Here is a 19,649-nt window from a genome sequence, read left to right as displayed (position 1 = left end):
TGGCAAAACACACCAAATGATCTGCTGTGGGTTGTAAGAGTGAACACAAGACTCTTCATGCACTCCCAGCATCTAAGGGGCTTAAGACCCAGTGGATGGCTTTTATTATTGATGACACTGTCACCACAACAACTGGGAAAGTCTTAGTGTTAGCGTGTTGTGTTAGAGTTGATCATATGCTCACAGGTCAGAGCTCTGAGAAAACTGTGACACTGAGGGACACTGAGAGACGGTGGAAGCTTTAAGACCAATTTGAAACAGATAAACAAGGATTGAGAGGATTACTCAGTGTTTTAATGTCGCCCATTGTGCTTCAGTGCAACCTAAGTGTTGGTGCCATTCTCTATTCTATAATTCATGTTCATGTTTAGTTATTATTTTTAGATGTGTTTGGTACCTGCATTTGGTTTTGGGGCTTGGAGTTTCTGGAGTGGGCAGCCGGTGGGAGCTGACGCTGAGCGGTGACGTGCGGGAGCGCGCGCATCGATTGGATGGTGATGCTGTGTGTTTGTTCTATGGGGAGTTGTTCATTAAAGATGGGGCGAACACACCGTTTTCTACCGTCGTTTAACTAAAACACGAGTAGACTCGTTCTTTCCGTCTGACCGAGTGGTTATTTGCTTATGGACTTTAAGAACAGACATTTAGCCACTACACTAAGCTCAGCCAGTGTTTACATTGGTTTGCCTCCCTGCTAATCTCTGTATTCACATATACTGCATTTTGATACAGTTGAATTCCCAATAAAGCTGTTCAAGTTTACACATCTTTCTGTTTCTCCAATCAGACAACAGAACAAGTATGACACGGTGACTGAAACGCAGCCCATTAAAACTACATGTGAACCAGCAGTCACTTCAGAAATTTTTCCAATCTGCAGGTCTACACCACTAAAATACCAATTTTAGAACCACAACGTCGACCGACAAACTCATCAAATGAATGTTTTAAAAACAGCATCGCTGTTAAATCAGTGAATTTTCTTTTAGAAATTCCACTCATATTCATATCTGTGTCAGCTGCTGCGTGGTCAACTGTTTTCCTCCATGTTTAGAGAGAGTCTTCTTCCTGATGACTCAGACTGCAGCAGCTCAGTTGTATTTTTAAGCAACAGACATCTGAAACAGCCCATTTATAACAGGGGTGAAACGAGGGGTTTTACAGTCGTGAGGAAATGTACTATTTTTGAAGTAGTTTAAGCTAAAAAAAAATTGAAAGACACATTCTGGGGACGTGAGAATTTCCTTGATAGTCTGAAAAGTGGCACAATATGAGACCTTTAAAGGACTGTTTTGATTGAAAGCAGTTTATTGTGACAGTATGTAATGAGTGAACTGCCACTGCCTCCTCCTCTTGTTCCTCGTTATTCTGCTCCCACACGTTCCCAATCTGTCTCCACTGGTTCGTCTCCTTTCCCTTGACTTTTATCCTGTCCTCGTTCTTTCCTCTCGGGCTGTGCAGGCTGGGAATGGAGCATGATGGCCAGGGAAACCGCTGTGGAGATGAGGTGCACATGGGCAGCATCATGGCTCCGCTGGTGCAAGCCGCCTTCCACCGCTTTCACTGGTCCAGATGTAGCATGCAGGAGCTGGGACGCTACCTTCAGTGAGACACATACACACACCCTCACATAGAGAGGGATTTGATTATATGGGCTTGTAAAGGTCAATACTGGCATCACTATTTTAAATTTGCATCTAGTTGATATTTTGTGCTGGTTTTTAGTGTATGTAAATTGTTTTTTTCTTAAAAATATATATATTATTTTACAGAGTGCGCAAATATTTCTGCTATTTATGGTGTTAATTTCATGATGTAAATTTTCAAGTTAGGGAGCTCTTAAACTTCAAAAGAAACTCATTTTAGGGGGTTGAGAGCCTCTGACCACATCCACCAAACATGAATTGGAGCTTTGAGCTAAACAGCAACAACAACAGCAACAGCAACAGCAACAACATCAGCAACAACAACAGCAACAACAACAGCAACAACAACATAATGTAAATGTTAAAAGCAGAAAAGTAGAGTTGACCAAATGCTTTGCAGACAGAGCAAAAAAGAAAAGGACATTCTGGAAGTCCATGAAACAACAGAAGATCAGTTAACCCAAGCAGAAGGAGAAGACCAGAGAGCCAAAAGTGGAGAAATAGAGTTTTCAAAATGAATCAATTCAACAATACCACATAAAATAAAAGAACCAAAAAATGCCATATCCAAATACGAAAAAAGAGCGAGTGAAATAAAAGAAAATAAGAGTGTAAAACCATAAACGCAAGGCTAAAAATAAAAATAACAGTAGGAATAGTAGGTAATAGGTACATACAGTAAGCACAAGTAATAATATGAAATGAAAAAAGATGTCAAACGATAGAGTTATAAAGTTGAGTGAGTCTCTTTTGTATGACATTTTACATACAATGTATACACCAAGTGATTCACTGAGGATAATAAAATAATGCAAATTTTACATCTGAACCAGGATACTGAGCTTATTAAATTCGAAATAATAAATGAAACCCTTTTTCCGACTCCTCTTGCAGTTCCTACGACTGTCTCCGTGACGACCCCTTCGACCACAACTGGCCGTCGCTGCCTCAGCTGCCTGGTTTGCACTACTCCATGAACGAGCAGTGTCGCTTTGACTTCGGTGTGGGCTACACAATGTGCACCGCGGTAAGAGATCACCACAGTCCCAGCAGTCACTTTACAAACTTAGCTAGTTCACCAACACTTACTAACTGCACTGGCCTACTGATGGCAACCTCTACTAACACTCGGCCACCAATGAAGCTTAACCTCACTTTGACTCAGAGAGATGTTTGAGCTCACTTTGAATTCAGTGTGTTGAATTAATTCAGAGTTTGCTGAATTTCACTGTGATATATATATATACATACATTTTAATGGGAACTCTTGAGCTCCGAAGGTTTTCCTCATGAACTGAGCACAGCACTGACATCTCTTATCTCTGATCTACACTGTAATGAAATGAGAGTCACACATACAGAGCTATTCACGTTCTTCTGATGTCCTCTGTTTCCTCTCCCGGCCACTGGTGGGATTGACATCTTGCTTAAAAGCAGGTAATTGGTTTTGATAGCTATTTCTTTTTTCTGTCGTTAATGTTAATAATAAAAAAAATAATTTATTTATTATAACACTACAGTTGCCTTGATACCACAGTCCCTTTACATGAACCTGTCACAAACAGTGTTTTGTAAATGCAACAAATAAATAAATAAAATAAATCTCACACAGTAACCAAGCTTCACCCAGCTGCAGCATCTTGCCAGCCGTCTTTACCTCCCCCCCAGTCACCCCCACCTGCTCTATGACTGTGAAGCCACTGTGGCACGCTGTTGGGAAGCTGTTGCTTGATTGACTAAGGGCTTGTTCGGGGGCTTTGCACACATTGCTAGATTACCCTCTATTCTCTTGTCAAACTCATTCCCCTCAGCTACAAAAGGCGGGCCAGTCAGGAACGCAGGTAAGGTAACCCCACCTCCCGGAAGACATGTGGCCCATCGTTTATTTCCTCCGATTTTCTTTTTCTATTTGTCCTCTAAAGTTGTAACTGTTTGTAATGTTGCTCCGTACTTTTCTTTTTTACTGTACTTTGTTTCTCTGTTCTACCCATTGTCATATTTTGGACGTTAGTCTGCAGGATTCTAAAATGCTCAGAGTGGCTATAAAATCCCTTAAAACACCGTGACTCTGCCGGTTCATTGGTTCAGTGGCTATGGTGCAGTCCAGCAGTTGAACGGTACCATAGCCAGAGTCCTCTCCTGCAAATCTGTGTTAAATCACTGCAGCACTGGCAGGAAGAGCCTCATTATATTGGCACTCTTGTGACTATAAACGAGTGGAAAAGGTTGGAAAGATGTCTTTCCCATCCAAGGGGAAAGGGCTTAGCCAGAACAGAGGCTGTTTTTCCATGTTTCACTTCAGCTTTTAGGATCCTCCAGTCTGATGTAACTGGTGATTACCTACCACAGTCTAGCCATTGATTGTGACTCGCCCTCTGACCTGTAAAGGTCCTCTGGGGTCATGGTGGGCGGGGAAGTCTGTGGAAAGGAGGGAGGAGGGCACGCCCCCTCAGACACTGGACTGCAGGTCAGTTTGGTGGATCCTCATCTCTGGTTTATATCAGACAAGGAGGAGAATTTGGTCCTTGATCTGTGTTTGGGGGCATTTTAGAGGTCACTGAGGCCTCACCTTTTGGCTTCTAAACCTTTCGCCCTCTGCCCTCTGACCTCCCTTGTGACATAATTAAACCATAGGCTGTCTCATTACGAGAGTCTTGTCTCTCTATCATCCATTGGTTTAGTTTGCATGAATGGCTGTGTGTTTCTCAGTGGAGCGTAGTGTACAGTGCAGTGACTCAGCACAGGGTCGGTGTTGTTAATGTTGGGTATAATACTGTTGTGGCTATCGTTGTTGTGATATTTCTCTTCCCATCTACTTTTGTTTCCTTTATTCTGTGTTTAGTGTCATCTCAGCTTTGTCATGATGGTTGACCTGTTACCTGGTGTTTGCATTGTCAGTTAGAGCTTTCAGTTGTAAGAAGACGTCTCTCTCTCTGTGCCCCACAGTATCGCACATTTGACCCATGTAAGCAGCTGTGGTGTAGCCACCCGGACAATCCGTTCTTCTGCAAGACCAAGAAAGGACCACCCATTGATGGAACCATGTGTGGGAATGGGAAGGTATTTATCAGCTACTGTACTTTATTCTGTTAAAAAAAAATTAACTATTTGATGGTACGCTGCATCCAAATAGCAACTTTGTCTTGTATTCTCGGCCTGTTGCAGCACTGCTTTAAAGGTCACTGCATCTGGTTGACTCCTGACATCATAAAGCAAGATGGAAACTGGGGTTCATGGAGTGAGTTTGGCCAGTGTTCCCGCACCTGTGGAGGGGGAGTACAGTTTCGCACACGCGACTGTGACAATCCAAGGTATGAAACTGGTTACCAGAGTCTATACATGTAAAAGAAAGTGCAACCTTTGCATTGAGTTATACAGAATTCAGCCCTAAGAAACCACTAAGGCAGATGATGTGAGGTTCAGATAGTGACTCCTGTTGGGGATGTGCAGTTGTTAAATGTATCATTTCTAGCTCCGAATTTCAAGTAAAAGTCAAAGTGCTTCTGAAGTGAAACGTGATACTGTTTAGAAGAAAGTAGAAACATTCTCGTGTCCTCGGCTCTGCAACCCTTCCAGACCAGCCAACGGAGGCCGGACCTGCGTGGGGGCAACTTACCAATTCCAGATGTGCAACACCAGCGAGTGTGAGGATATCTACAGCGACACACGAGAGGAGCAATGCCATGCTTGGGACCCTCGATTTGAAGTCCACAGCAACAAGCACCACTGGCTGCCTTATGAACACCCAGACTGTGAGTGCAACACGTGCATGGGAAGTGCTCAGGTGAAGACATTGAACCAGGTTGAACGTTTAGTGATGATATACTTTGAAAATACAAATGATAGCCCAAAAGCGGACGCAAACACATTTCTGGGTAATAGACGGTTTATATATAGAAGCTGTGTTGTGTTATGGTCACTGACATCTGGCTGTCCTGCTGAGTCTCAGCGCAGCTTTGAGGTATGACTACGCCCTCCCATAAAAACAAGCCGTGTCTTTGAAAACCTCTTTAAAAACAATCTTCTTTGAACTCTTGTCTTTCTCCACCCATTCGCTGACGTCATTTTACCTTCACTGACCCCCCACCATCCTTTCTCTATCTTTTCTCTCCATCCTCCATCAGTTGGCACACATGGACAAACAATCACGTTCACAATGGAGTCCAAACCTAAAGTTGTCCGTTAAATACCCCAAACCACTTTACATTATTGAGAAGTTTTAAACGTGTGTGTGTGTGTGAAGTTGTCAGATCCACGCTGTCTCTAAGTAGAGGTGTCACTGTCTTCCTGATACGTATTAAATTATCGTCCAACTAAAGGGCAGCCCTCGAGAAAAGTGCTGATCTATCCATCTAAACGGAGGTCACGTGAAGTCTGCTAAGAGGGGCCTTGCTAAATTGTTTTTCTTCATTCTTATTATTTCTAAATGCCATATTTTTCAGCACAGCTTTCACCATCTCAAATTACTTTTCCGTGTGTGAGTGTGCGAGCACATGTTCGTGTCTGTCTGCGTCTGAGAGGAGGAAAAAAAAAAAGAAGTGAACAGGGAGGTGAAATTGAATTCCATTCATGGTCTGTCATCTCCTGAGTTCCAGATAGTGTGAGGAAAAAGAGAGCGTCTGTTCCAAATGTGAAATTGTAGTATTTATTTGACAAATTCATGTTTTTATGTCTCTATTTGGGTGTTTTCCCCGAGTTAAGAAATATACCCTTGAGGAAAGAAAAAGGAAAGTCGAGGCTGCAGCGTGTGTGTGTGGCTGTTCAACCATCGAGTCAGAACCACATCTATCCTTTCGGTTTATCTTATCGTGTCTAAAGCACTAAATTTTCTGCTGTTTTGTGTGTTCTCACACAGATGGGATTCAATGTGTCCCAGAACTCCTTGTAGAGAAGTGTGTGCAAAATAACCCTCCAGTGACTCTTTAATTAACACACTGGACCCCAAAGAGAACCTCAATTGATATTTGAGGGGGTCTTACAAACTAAAAAGCTGATTTTCTGTGTATCTAAATGTATTTGTACATTAGAATGTTGAAGGAAAGAAACGGCACAGAAGGTCTGACTGACATCGAATAGACAACCAATGCACAGTACATCTTGCCGATACTAAAAATGCAGACTAACTATTTATTCAACCTCTGCAGTTCTGCACTGCAGTGCAAGTGCATGACATTGACCCCTCAACTGTCACAGCACAGTACAGTAGAAGAGCCTTCATTCAGATTGCTGAAAAGAGAATTCGTACATTGGATTCTCAGTTCAACGTGACAGAAATGTGTTTTCTCCCTTATAATGTAATTCAGCAGTTCTGCAGCATGTTTGCCACCTGTTTATTAGTGTCAGAGCTTCATAAGACAAGGTCTCTGGATTGTGGCCATCTGTAATAAACGTGATGAAGTAGGAGTGTTCTTTCTCACTGGGATGATCTGCCAGGTTTTGTCTCTCGGGGCTCATGTAGTTGTAGTATGACTCACTCTGACAGACACAATGAGGCAGTGTCACGCTGACTCACGGAGAGCTCATTGAGAACATAAAAAGGAATCATATGTTGGTTGTAAACATGAAATCATCAAGGTGGATCTCAAGTGTGACATTCTGATAATCGTTTGAACGGTTATCATCATCCTGAATGTGCGTTTGTGTTGCTTTGTCCCAGCCAACAAACGCTGCCACCTGCATTGCCAGTCCAAGGAGACGCGAGATGTGGTCTTCATGCAGAGAATGGTCCTGGATGGCACTCGCTGCTCATACAAAGACCCGCACAGTGTGTGTGTGCGTGGGGAGTGTGAGGTGAGTGATGTTATCTGTGTGTGTGTGTGTGTGTGAAGGCCTGAGAACGAGGCAGCTGCATGCGTTCAGATCGACATGTGCCAAACTTTCCATGTCCTCGTTAACAGAAAGTGGGCTGCGACGGTGTGGTCGGCTCGTCGAAGCAGGAAGACAAGTGCGGGGTGTGTGGAGGCGACAACTCCAGATGCAAAACCTTCAAAGATACCATCACGCGCACTGCCAGGAAACAAGGTAAACACACTAACTGTCACAGTAACCCTTATTTAAATGTAGGACAGACTTGACTTGGTCCCATCAGTGTAGCCCATCATTCAGAATAAACAGTTGGCCAGTCTCCTTTGTTGATAAGCTGGACTGTTTTCCCTCTGTATTTTGTTATGTTTAATTAAACATCGCCCTCTAGAGGTAGATGTGTAAAACTGACCTTAAACCTCAGTGAGTCTGAGCCAACAGATTTCCATGTGAGCTTTGCCAAGAAGTTACGTCAAGCCTTGCTTTATGAGCTAATGTTTATAGGGAATATTATCTAACTCTTGATCTCGGGACAGACCTATATTATAACAGCAACATTACCAGAATCGGATGTTTTCTCTGTATGAAAATAAGTAAGACTGCAGGGATTTTCACTGGTGAGCAAGGCTCTTTGGTTGAAATGAGTGACACCTCTTTGCTGAGGCTCTTTGTCAGGAAACTGTAAAATCAACTTTAAAGGACTGATTTTGGAGCCACAACCCAGATGTGTGTTTTATTGCAGGTTTCCTCAGAATTCTTGAAATCCCCCGAGGAGCGAGACACTTGCTGATCCAAGAGCTGAAATCAACCTCACACACTCTGGGTATGTGACACTGTACCTTGTTTCTCTTTTGTGCGTATGTTCCTACTTCTGGATTTGCATTTGCATGTTGTGCGACTGTAGTCAGATTGTGTTTCTCACCCACCTACAGCTGTTAAGAACGTGGCATCAGGACTGTTCTTCTTAAACGGGGAAAACGAATACCCAGAGTCCCGCTCGGTCATCGAGAAGGGTATTGAGTGGGAATACGAGAATGACAACGACAAGGAGACCCTTCAGACCACCGGCCCTCTCAGACATGGAATTCTCATTATGGTACACAATGACGTGACGTTCTTGCATATTGTCTGCATACGATAAGAATGACACTGAAAATATGACTTTTTATCCTGAAATTATGCAAAGTATCTTTTTTATGATTGTGTTATGGTGATCTCTCTGTTTGCAGATGAAATTACACGGGGATGAAGATGTGAATTTGTCTTACAAGTACATGATGAATATGGGCAGTGACTCTGGCATTCAGAACAACATATTGGTAGAGGACAGTGCCTATGAGTGGGCCCCAAGGAGATGGTCCTCCTGCTCCAAGCCTTGCGGTGGAGGTACAGTAGAGCAAAGACAACACTCGTGATGAAACCTGAGATTATGTTACTATGCTTGTTCAATGTTCCGTCCCCTTCCTGTTGCAGGTAAAGAGTACTTGCGATATGGCTGCAGAAGAAAAGTTGACAGCAAGATGGTTCACAAAAGCTTCTGCAACAGGTCCAACATGAAACCCAGAGGAGAAACCAGAGACTGCAACCAGAAGCCCTGCCCTCCACCAGTGTATGCACTGTTTTATACATGTTTCCACCTCGATTCACATGCACAACACCTCGAATTAATAAATTCAATAATTTACGCCAAAGCATGCCTCTGACTGGCATCATGATCAACATTTTTAAAGCTCCTGTTGGTGTCAGTCACAGGAGAAACAATCAGCCTCTTGGGTTGAAAAATAAAAGTGTTATGGTTGGTGGAGTATTTGGTTAGATAGAAACATTGACGTTTTTTGACCAAATTTGCACCATCATATAACTGGTTTGTATGGTTCTATCAAAGCAGGGTTGTACCATTGAAGATCACGTGTACAAATCAATGAGTGCAAAATTTCAGGACTCTAGCTACATTATTCCTCAAGCTATAGCACTTCAAACATTGTTCCACAGATTGGTGTGAAGAAAAGGATGCAAAAATCAACATGACCCCGTCTCGCTTGAAGAATTCAAGAAATAAAAAAACTAATGTTACCTGTGACCCCAGATTTTGCACATGTTTAAATCAATCAATATCCACCACTTTAAAAAACAGTCGGTCAAACTGAAGATGGTCGGGCTCGGGGCATTCGGTAAATTGAGTCGCAATAAACCAGTTGTTAACACATAACTTGGGAATCTGACTTTGCGATTCAGGTGTCAGGCTTTTCCTGCGTTCAGTCAGCCATTTTCCCAACTTTGCTGTTGTCTAACTCAACATTCTGACATTTTGAACTCTTGTTTCTCTCCTTCCTGGGATTTTCTCCAGTTGGGTGACAGGGGAGTGGCAGAACTGCAGCAAACCATGTGGAAAGACAGGGATGCAAATCCGCTCGGTCAGCTGTGTCCAGCCTTCAGATGACAACACCACACGCTCAATCCACAACAAACACTGCAACGACAACCGTCCTGAGGCCCGCAGACCCTGCAACCGATACCCCTGCCCCACCCAGTGGAGAGTTGGACCATGGTCACAGGTATGCACGCTGAACATGGGTCAACAGAAACTGAAAAGTAAAAAAAAATATGTTTAACCAATATGTATTGTTGCATGAAAAGACCAGATGTTGAGTTTGTCGGACTCAACATCTGGTCACACGACTTTGTTGGACCTATATTCTTGGCATGGTGCTCATGTGCTTTACGCGCTTTATATTTTGTTCTAATTTGTTGTGTTTTGTGTGTGTGTGTCCTGTATCTCCAGTGCTCAGTGACATGTGGTAATGGGACTCAGCAGAGACAGGCTCTGTGCCACACCAGGGACAACACCATCGGCCTGTGTCTGGACAGCAAGCCTGACACCATAAGAGTCTGTCGCCTGGAACCATGTCCCAGTGAGTGCTGAGCCCATAAATAATCTGCCAGGCAAACCACACCATGCTGAAGTGGATTTATTTACTTTGACAGAACGGTCTTAATGTCTTCAACATCACTGATACCAATAAATGTCAGAACTGGGAAGTCTAAAAGGAATAAACTGCAAATCGAGAATACTGTTTGACAGAAACCCATCAAGTCTTTGAGATATTTCGCTAAGTGGAAGCGTTTTCCTGTCGGGTTATTCTATTTTAAATTATTACATCTCTGAATGACCACCTCTAATTTGACTAAAATTTGTTATAGCATAAAATAAGGATATTTAAAAAGATATTTTTAAAAATTTAACTTCAAATATCAAAGACTTTCTGAGACTTTTTTTTATTAATATTATTCTAAAATTCCTATCAACTCACTTTAGGCATGTTTTTTTGCACTTTGAAATTTGATATGTGTGAATGACGATTGATCTGATAATAAGGAAGCATTAAAGATAAAAGCCTGAAGTTTACACAGCTATTGCTCATCATGTCATTGATTCAGATTCTGCAATATCGGACGAATAGATCAAACAATTGATCATGAGTCAGTTAAAATATGGAGAAAAAGGCCCATCTTAAAGCATAAATTGACAGCAGAAAATGATTAATGTAACAGTAAGCTAGTGATGTTTTCTGAACTATAGCCCCTTGTCACAATAAGACAAAACAAAACACAGAAAATACTTTTTATTATGAAATACTTGGTCGCAAAAATGAGAAGAAAAATATTTTTGTTTAACTTTCATAGCTGATTGAGCAGGTATGAGTCGTACCACAATTATAATAATACCGGTAGAAAATCTAATCCAAGTAGTTCTGAAGTTTGAAAATGATCTTCGAAGTATAAATAGGAAAATGTATTTAACATGGGAATATTTTTTTTAATTTTCAGATGCTACTTTGTAGCCGGAAAACTTGGTTTGGAGGAGACTTGTTTTGTGCAATTTCGTTGGGAATCACTTGGTCATTAGGAAAGACCTGCTATATGTATCTAAAATTTCACAGATATCATTTTTTATTACAACACTACATGTATTATATTTTATATCGATATGTCCATAGTTTATGCTTAGAAAAATAAAAAATAAAATAAAAAGTTTCAAGCAAACCAGTGATAGTCGAGCTGAAGGTCCCTGATGATTTGAGATTGAATTATATTAAAGGTTTAATGAGGAGCTGGAACAAACACAACACAGAATATATTCTTTAAGATACGGTCAAACAATGTGAAACCAGAATATGTTACCAATATTAAGGCTATTTAAGGGGGACAATGGAATATGCTAAACTAGACAGCCCTGGTATCAGTACAGAAGGAAAAAAGTTGCCTTGCTTCAGTTTATTCACTCCTGTACACATGTGCAAATGTTTCCATGCATGACTTTAAAGTAGTAGTTTTACTGTACATGTGTGATGACTAAACAAAAAGCAAATTGTTAACTGATAGCACTCTGTATTTGTGTTTGTGCTCATGTGCATGAGTTATCTTTAATGCTTCCATCTCTCTCCTTATTCCTCTGCAGAGGGCTCGTCAGACCTCAACAAGAACGGCAACATTCTGATCCAGTGGCTGTCTCGGCCCAACCCCAACTTCCCGAAGATCTCCTCACGTAAAACCTCCCTCTATAGTTCCCAGCCTGGCCTCCACAGCGGCAGCCGCAGCTGCATGTCTATCCTCTACTGGGCCCTGCCCATATCTGTCCTCCTGTCTCTGCAGGGCCGGCCCCGGCTGGCCCCCTGACCCGCTCCTCCCCCACGTCTCGTGCCTGTGCCCACGCCCGTGAGCGAGCGGCAAAGCTTTTGCTTCTCTTTTGGGGGGGATGTTGTGTCTCTCTCTCTGTGTCTGAGACGGCTCTGACTGGGGGAGGTCTCTGGCTCCTGTGTGTGCTAGCTGGTTCTCTCTTGCTCTGTCTCTCTCTCTATCTCTCTCTCTCTCCTTTGTGGAGCATTGTGTTGTAACCGCTGGCCAGTCGAAAAATCAAAAGATCAACAAAAAATTTGATGTGAAAAGGATTCGAAGTGGCAAACAGGTTTTCATTGACACCTCCTGAGACGTGTCGAAGAGCCGTCCACGTGTGAGGGGACCCCCCCTTCTGCATTTGGCGGCCATGTTTTGCGCGAGCTAGCTGCGTGTTGTCATGGGTTACCACTCCTGAGATGCAGCTGCGCTTTTTTCTTTTTGTAGTGCATTGTCAATGTGGGGAGAGACAGGTGTGAAAATAAACAGAAAGGGTATATAAATATCTATATAGAAAAAATATATATATATAAAAAAAAAAATATGAAAGCTTTATTGTGAATGTGATCCGAGGACATCTTTGCTAAAGTGCTCATTTGACATCCTGGTTCTATTCGGGGATGAGAATGGCGTCTCATTCTACGTTCCATTCTCAGATTGACAGGAACTCAGCACAGGGACAGGAAGTGACATGAGTAAACCTTTTGATTTTTGGGGGGAGGGAACTGTGAGGTGAAGAATCTGGAAGTTACGGATAATAAAAGAAACAAAACAAAAAAAACAAAGAAAAAAAGAAAAGAAAAAAAAAAAAACAGGGTAGTCTGACCACTTGAGGTTGCTTCCCATTTCACCTCATCATCAGCCATCCTCTCTTCGACTGTTATACAAAAGTTCAATAAATGCAGCTTATTTGTGCTTGCAGACTTTAAACAAATACATCTATAAATATATTTGTATTTATATATATCTATAAATCTAAATCTATATGAGTAACAATAATATTAATAATGTTTTACCATGAATAAGCTGTAGCTTATTTGCCTAAAACCTTTGGACTGCTATTGATCGCTTAGATCCTTGACTGTTATGTGTATTTTTTTATTGATTTTACATGAATACAGATGAATATTTAATAAAGGTAAAGTGTTTCGGGGGAAGGGGTTAGACCTATATTATGCAGGACTTGGTCAGTTAGTTGCCTCTCCATTCTCTCAGATGGATCAGTGGTTTACTGTCGCTTCTTGTTTTCTTTAAGGATAGGATCACGTTTCGTCATGCACATTTGCATCCATCACCTGTGTGTTTGTGTATATATGTGTGTGAGTGTGACGGTGTGTGTGTGTCCATGTATATATGTGTGCGGGAGGATGTGCGTGTAAGAACATGCGAGTGAGTAAATGGAAAAAAAAACGCCAGTCTTGTTAGTCAAAGTGTGTCGGTGCGATTGTGTGCGCGCGTAAGGGTGCTTCATCATTCGGGCTTTTACACATTGCGATCAGATACAGAAATACCTCATAAGCTTTGATTTGAGAGCGTCCGATGATCTCATTTTATTTTGATGAACATTAATCACATGAACAATGCCTTATCTTGGATTGAATGTAATGGCATTTATCTGTGAAAGAGATGGCTTTACTCATTCAAAGTTTCACTCGGAATAGAGGCAGCTTCAAACCAACTTAACAAACTCACACCCGCCAACCATCAAACCTACCAAGGTGATGTTGGACCAATGTCCGACTACTGGGAAGGGTTTACAAAGGGCCTAGGGTATTGACACATATGGCATCTAGTAAAAAAAAAAAAAAAAAAAAAACACTTCAGACTTGTCATTGTATTGTGATCACATATTTCTGTTGTGACTATGTAGCGAGCTATCCAAGGTTTCCTTCTGCTGGAGTTGGACTGTATGAGACCAAGCCAGACCTAGCAGTGCGATACTGTATATAACATTGGTGTTGACTGTATTTAATAATGTTCATGACTGTTATCTTCTTCTATAATATTCTATACTATGGGTAACTGTTTTGTGGCTTCACTGGCCTGCTGCGTGGGGCTGGCTAACGTTTGGCTAACGTTGAAGAAACATTCAGATGGACTACGTGCACTGCGTCTATATGCACTTTGATTTATCAGGGAAATTTTATTAATGTTTTGTAAATGTTTCATATGACACTTAATGTGCCATTCCAGTTTTTACATCATCATGGAAATTATGTATTTTATTTAAACAGCAAATATCATTTATGTACTTCATGGGGTTTATTTTTTTTGTTTTTGTTTTTGTTTTTTTGTTTTTTTTTTCAATCGGTAAACTGATTGACTGGTTGATTTCCAAGTAATCAAGTGTTTTACCAAAGTGACTGTGAACTTGTAACTTTCGATACAGTTGAATTATTTTTCTTAAGAAAAAAAAAAAAATCTATATATTGAGCAGGGGGCAGGGGGGGCGTACATCTCATTGTTTTAGTTCCTGTCATTCTCAACAGCAAAGTTGTATCAATAAAAATGTTTTAAAAAGTGTGATCTTTCTGTCACCAGGAATGTTCACTGGTTAGATTCTATGTCAGAGAAAATGTCAGAATGTCAGACGTTGCATTGACGGCGTGGTTATTTTTACTGGCATGGTACAAAAAGGGTACAAGTCAAGTGTGTTTTAATATGTAGCTGAAAAAAGTACTTGTCTGAAGCAAAGGTAACGCAAAGCTGCATTAGCAGGAGGAAGTCAGAATTATGTCAGATGCTTGAGGTGAATAATTCCAACAGTTATATTTACAACACAAGACTGGCGACCCTTCTTTTTCCATTTCAGTTGCTCTGGACTAATCTCATGACTGCTCTTGATGTTTGGGTTTTTCTCCTCTTTCTTCCCGCATCCTCTGCTAATGGTCTAGCTTTACTACTGTACTTTGCACGGTGTGAAACCAACACACACACTTACACATACACACATGTGCATGCAATTTATGTACAAACTAACTTGCCCACAAAGATTGATGCTAATGCGATAACTTATTTTGCACATGCTTTAACATGCAAATATGTATCCCAGTACTTAGACACACACACACACACACACCTCTTCGTAGTCTCTGCCCCGCCTGCGCCAAGTCTCAGCTCTCTGTTCTCTCCTTTACAGGCCAGCGTTGTCATGGAGACCGCTCTGTGTTCTGTCGTATGGAGGTGCTGAGGCGCTACTGCTCTCTACCGGACTACCAGCGCATATGCTGCAAGTCGTGCAGCAATGTCACCGTCACAGAGCCTGTGCCCAACCCCACCTCCAGATCCACCCCCATCACCTCCATCTGGCCCACAGCCCCTCCACTCACCAGCATCCAGAGCTCTGACTTCACCACCCTCCGACCCACCGAAGCTGTCACCACCACCATTTCCGCTTCTACCATCATTTCCTGGCCCATCACTCATCCTCCTGCCTCCACTACCCCGACCCATCATTCCACCCCAACTTCATGGATTACTACAGACATGATCACAACTCATCCACCAGCTACCACCAGCGCTTCTGTCCTCTCTACCATCTTTCCCATGGCAATCACCACAGTTCCTCCAACCTTTCCTAGTGTTGCAGCTCATCCCTTGCCTCTGCCTGCCCCAGACATAGACAAGAGCACAGATCCACTGGAACAGAGAACTACAAATAGTCCAACAACATCTAGTATGATAACCACCATAGATCTTTCAACAACAGCCAGTGCACCAATGACAGATCCAGCAGAAATCACCACACAAACAGACATTACGCTAAACCCCAAGCCTGAAAAGAAAATTGTCCCAAAGAAAACTCAGAAAACGGTGATTCCACCAAAGGTCAATCCAAAAAAGAAAACTGCACAAAAGAATCCACCAAAAAAGCCTGTTCCACCAAAGACTTATCCCAAAAAGAAAACAAATACTCCTCCAAAAAAGACTCCATCAATCACAACTCCCAAAAAGACGACTCCATTGAAAACGACTCCCAAAAAGACTACGCCAAAAAAGATTACTCCTTCTAACACTTCACCCAAAAAGATTACTCCATCAAAAAATTCACCCAAAAAGACCACTCCATCAAATACTACTCCCAAAAAAACTACTCCATCAAAAAATTCTCCAAAAAAGACCACTCCATCACACACTACTCCCAAAAAGACTACTCCATCAAAAAAATTCCCAAAAAAGACCACTCCATCAAAAACTACACCTAAAAAGACTACTCCATCAAGCACTTCTCCCAAAAAGACTACTCCATTTAACACTACACCCAAAAAGACCACTCCAAAAAAGACTACTCCAGTAAAGACCACTATAGTGAAAAAAACCGAACCTCCTCCCAAAAAGCAGGTTCCACCAAAGACCAATCCCAAAAAGAACATTCAGCCAAAGGCAAAAGTTACAAAGCAAACTCAGACCAAGACAAACGTCCAAAAGAACCTCAAACCAGGACCCAAAAGTATCTTAAACACACAGGCCAAGGTTAATCAAAGTAAAGCCAAGGGGAAAAACACAACTCCAAAAAATAAAACACCTAAGACAGTTTCCTATTACACCACAACTGTTTCTCCCTATGCAAGCAAAGAACCATCAAGGGAGGACTTTTCTTCCACTATCTCTTCAAATGTTGATGTATATGGTACAACGACAAGCTTGCCTTTCCCTGAGACAAGAATCAATGTCACATACATCAGCAACGACACAGCTGCTACAGATGAAACTCCACTGTGGTACTATGACAGCACAGACACTGCAGCCACAACTCCCAGCACTTTCGATGATCTTGTAACACCCTCTGCAAACATTTATGTTGAGGACATCACAATGCCCAGTGGTACCATGCCATATGGTGACCTCACAGTGACTGGCAGCGGTGATCTTACAGTAAGCAGCGGGATCATTCTCAGTGGCGATGATATCACAGTGTCCTACAGCAATGTGGGAGTGGTCAGCGACACCATGGTGCTGGACGACGGCCTCACCATGGTGATCCCGACCATTGACGGAGAGGACATGACGGAACTCGCCTCGTCCCCCTGGCTGGACCTGTCGGAGTACATCCCCGTGAACGTCCCTATTCCCACGACAACCTCAGACCCCGCTACCACTTCACTTCCCACCACGATCGCTCCCACTGAAGGAAAACCAGTCACCATAGCCGCCACCACCTCTACTGTAAAGCAAAGAATAGAAGAGAACAACTCCATCGACGTCTTGGACAACAGGATCAACAGCGTGGACAACGACATCTCTCAGAACAACCTGATCCCAAAGCGCCGGGTCAACCTCAGAGAAAGAACCAGGAACAAACGCATTCAGGAGCTTCTAGAGGAGAAGCGAAACTTTCTCCTCAGGATGAAGAGAGGCCACACAGCGCAGTAGACCAAGCCTTCTCATTTCTCTTATAGAGATGAACATTGTGTCTTAACTGCCGCAAACGCTTTATATCAGGCCTTTCCACAAAGAAACTCCCTGTCATATCACAATCAGGACTGTTGCAGGGGAGAAAATATCACGGTCAAATATTTGAACAGTTGCTTTGATTAAAGAAAAGCCCTTTAGAGTACAAACTGTTGCAGATTTGAATCAAATCACCTGGCCTGTGCAAACACAATAATGAGAACAGAAGGGATGAAGAGTGAACATCCAGTTTGACCAGCCCTTTGCAAACCCAAGCTTTTATCTGTCGAAACCACCCACTGTCTTGTTTGAGGATTCAGTGATGATGTTGATAAGATGTAATGTAGTTTGTAAAATGGTATTATCCCTATGGACGGGCACTTAGGGAGCAACAAAATCTCCCACCTAGAATTCAAATCTCCATCCCACACTATATTACAGCCCAGGACTGCAGCTTCCCCCAGACAGATATGAATACCTCTCAGTTCCCCACTAACAGCTACTGTAGGATTAGATGAAACAGTTTCCTTGTTAAGTGGCCGACACTCTCTATACCCTACACATACTGTATTATGGTGCTTCTGGAGGCCTGAAAGCGGTGTGGTAATGCCAGACAATCAGAAAGTCAAAGTTTCCTTTAAGTTTTGATTGAAGTTTACACTGGTTGCATTGTGTTACCATTTACAAAGCAAAGATTTTCCAAAGGGTTTCTTATCTCTCAGGAAGTTAGAATAACAGTATGAAAGTTTGATGAGGGACATTGTCAAACACTTGGTGCTGAAATGATAAATATTAATATCTCATTAAGCTAAGCAGAAAAACAAAATCATTGAAGAGAAAAAAAAACATATTTTGATTGCATTTTTGTTTTTCTGTAACGGTCAGTCACGTATGGTGCTTTTTTGTTTGTTTTTTTTGCCAGCGTTGCTAAAAGCAATGTCCCTCATGTAAGAAAACTACAAAAAAAATTATAGTTATAAAATGAACAAGCCTTTTTATATTACCTTTATGCAATCAAAAGCTTTGAGGGCCAGTTTGTTTTCTTCTCTAAAAGGTTTTAATGTTTGTACATCTCTGACTTGCAGCAACTGCAAAAGCACCTACAGATCTTTCTGTACGATATCTGTACATATAAAATAGAAGTTAATGTTTAATATTTATTAAAGTTTAAGTGCCTGTGGTATTTTGCAATATATCTGTGTTGTGTGATCTTTGTTTAGCTACCACCCTACCCTTTTTTCTTTTTTTGGCTGTAACACAAAGTTGTGTCACGCTGTCACCTCCGACAAACAAAACACGAGATAACTCTGTTCTTCAATCTGTTTAACTCGCAGGAAACACAGCGCAGTGGCCATGTGGACTGGGTTTATGTTTGTGGTCATGTGAGGCTCAAACCAGTATTTATAAAGCCTTGCTTTGTGATGACAGACTTACAATAAGAGTCTTTGTGCTGATGTCACCTTCAAAGTATGAAGACCCTGACTGGAAACGGCATGAGTGGGCATGACTTTACAGATATCTGAACGTAACAGCCTTTCTTACAAGTGGGATTCAAAATTTGTCCCAGGAAGTGCCTTGCTTATTTTTATCTGGGGAGGAATTCCTTCTACTTCTAGGGATAAAAACAATTACACTTTCTGTAAAGGCACCCTGCTACGAAGTGTTTTAAATGTAATATTCCTGAAGTATGCATTGGGGTGGCAGTTTTTAACCTTGATTAATACGATCCAATACCAATACTGTCTGCAGAGAAGATATGACATTAAGCTGAACTCGTGGCTCAGAAGTTTTAGTCAAACTTCTGCCTACTAACAGCATAACTAAACCAATTTGAATTCATTGAATACATTTCAAACAAACATTAGTTGTTGCATCTTTCCTTCACATGCTTTCATCTTCTTCTTTTTTTTTTTCAAAACTGGTTTCAACGATTCTCTGCAATGTGTCCACATGTCTTGCTACAGTCATTAAAGGTTCCGTTGTCAGCAGACTATTAGATTTACTCAGACATGCTTGAGCACGAGCAACGTGCAGCAAATTAGAATGGCATGGTCAATAATAATAACAGTCCCTTTTCATTTCGTCCGCCTCAGTAACAAACAAAGAAACACAGTACGTGACCAAATAGTACTTTGG

General features: G+C 41.8%; 1 protein-coding gene across 1 annotated transcript in view; it reads left to right on the top strand.

Moving 5' to 3' along the window:
* Nucleotides 1-17,495, top strand: part of LOC103354394 (A disintegrin and metalloproteinase with thrombospondin motifs 2-like) — a 196,811-nt gene extending 179,316 nt beyond the window's left edge. Inside the window, exons 8-22 of the mRNA XM_008277741.1 lie at nt 1,462-1,605; nt 2,541-2,673; nt 4,593-4,706; nt 4,812-4,957; nt 5,223-5,398; nt 7,303-7,436; nt 7,544-7,667; nt 8,191-8,271; nt 8,381-8,544; nt 8,678-8,834; nt 8,922-9,057; nt 9,796-10,003; nt 10,231-10,360; nt 11,908-11,994; nt 15,262-17,495. Of these exons, the coding sequence (XP_008275963.1) occupies nt 1,462-1,605; nt 2,541-2,673; nt 4,593-4,706; nt 4,812-4,957; nt 5,223-5,398; nt 7,303-7,436; nt 7,544-7,667; nt 8,191-8,271; nt 8,381-8,544; nt 8,678-8,834; nt 8,922-9,057; nt 9,796-10,003; nt 10,231-10,360; nt 11,908-11,994; nt 15,262-17,495 (4,168 nt within the window). The remainder of the gene's footprint in view (nt 1-1,461; nt 1,606-2,540; nt 2,674-4,592; nt 4,707-4,811; nt 4,958-5,222; nt 5,399-7,302; nt 7,437-7,543; nt 7,668-8,190; nt 8,272-8,380; nt 8,545-8,677; nt 8,835-8,921; nt 9,058-9,795; nt 10,004-10,230; nt 10,361-11,907; nt 11,995-15,261) is intronic.
* The last annotated feature ends 2,154 nt before the right edge of the window (nt 17,496-19,649 follow it).

The sequence above is a fragment of the Stegastes partitus genome, unplaced genomic scaffold, assembly GCF_000690725.1.
Source record: "Stegastes partitus isolate 25-593 unplaced genomic scaffold, Stegastes_partitus-1.0.2 Scaffold106, whole genome shotgun sequence".
Taxonomy (NCBI): Eukaryota; Metazoa; Chordata; class Actinopteri; family Pomacentridae; genus Stegastes; species Stegastes partitus.
This window is presented reverse-complemented; position numbering and strand designations above follow the sequence as displayed.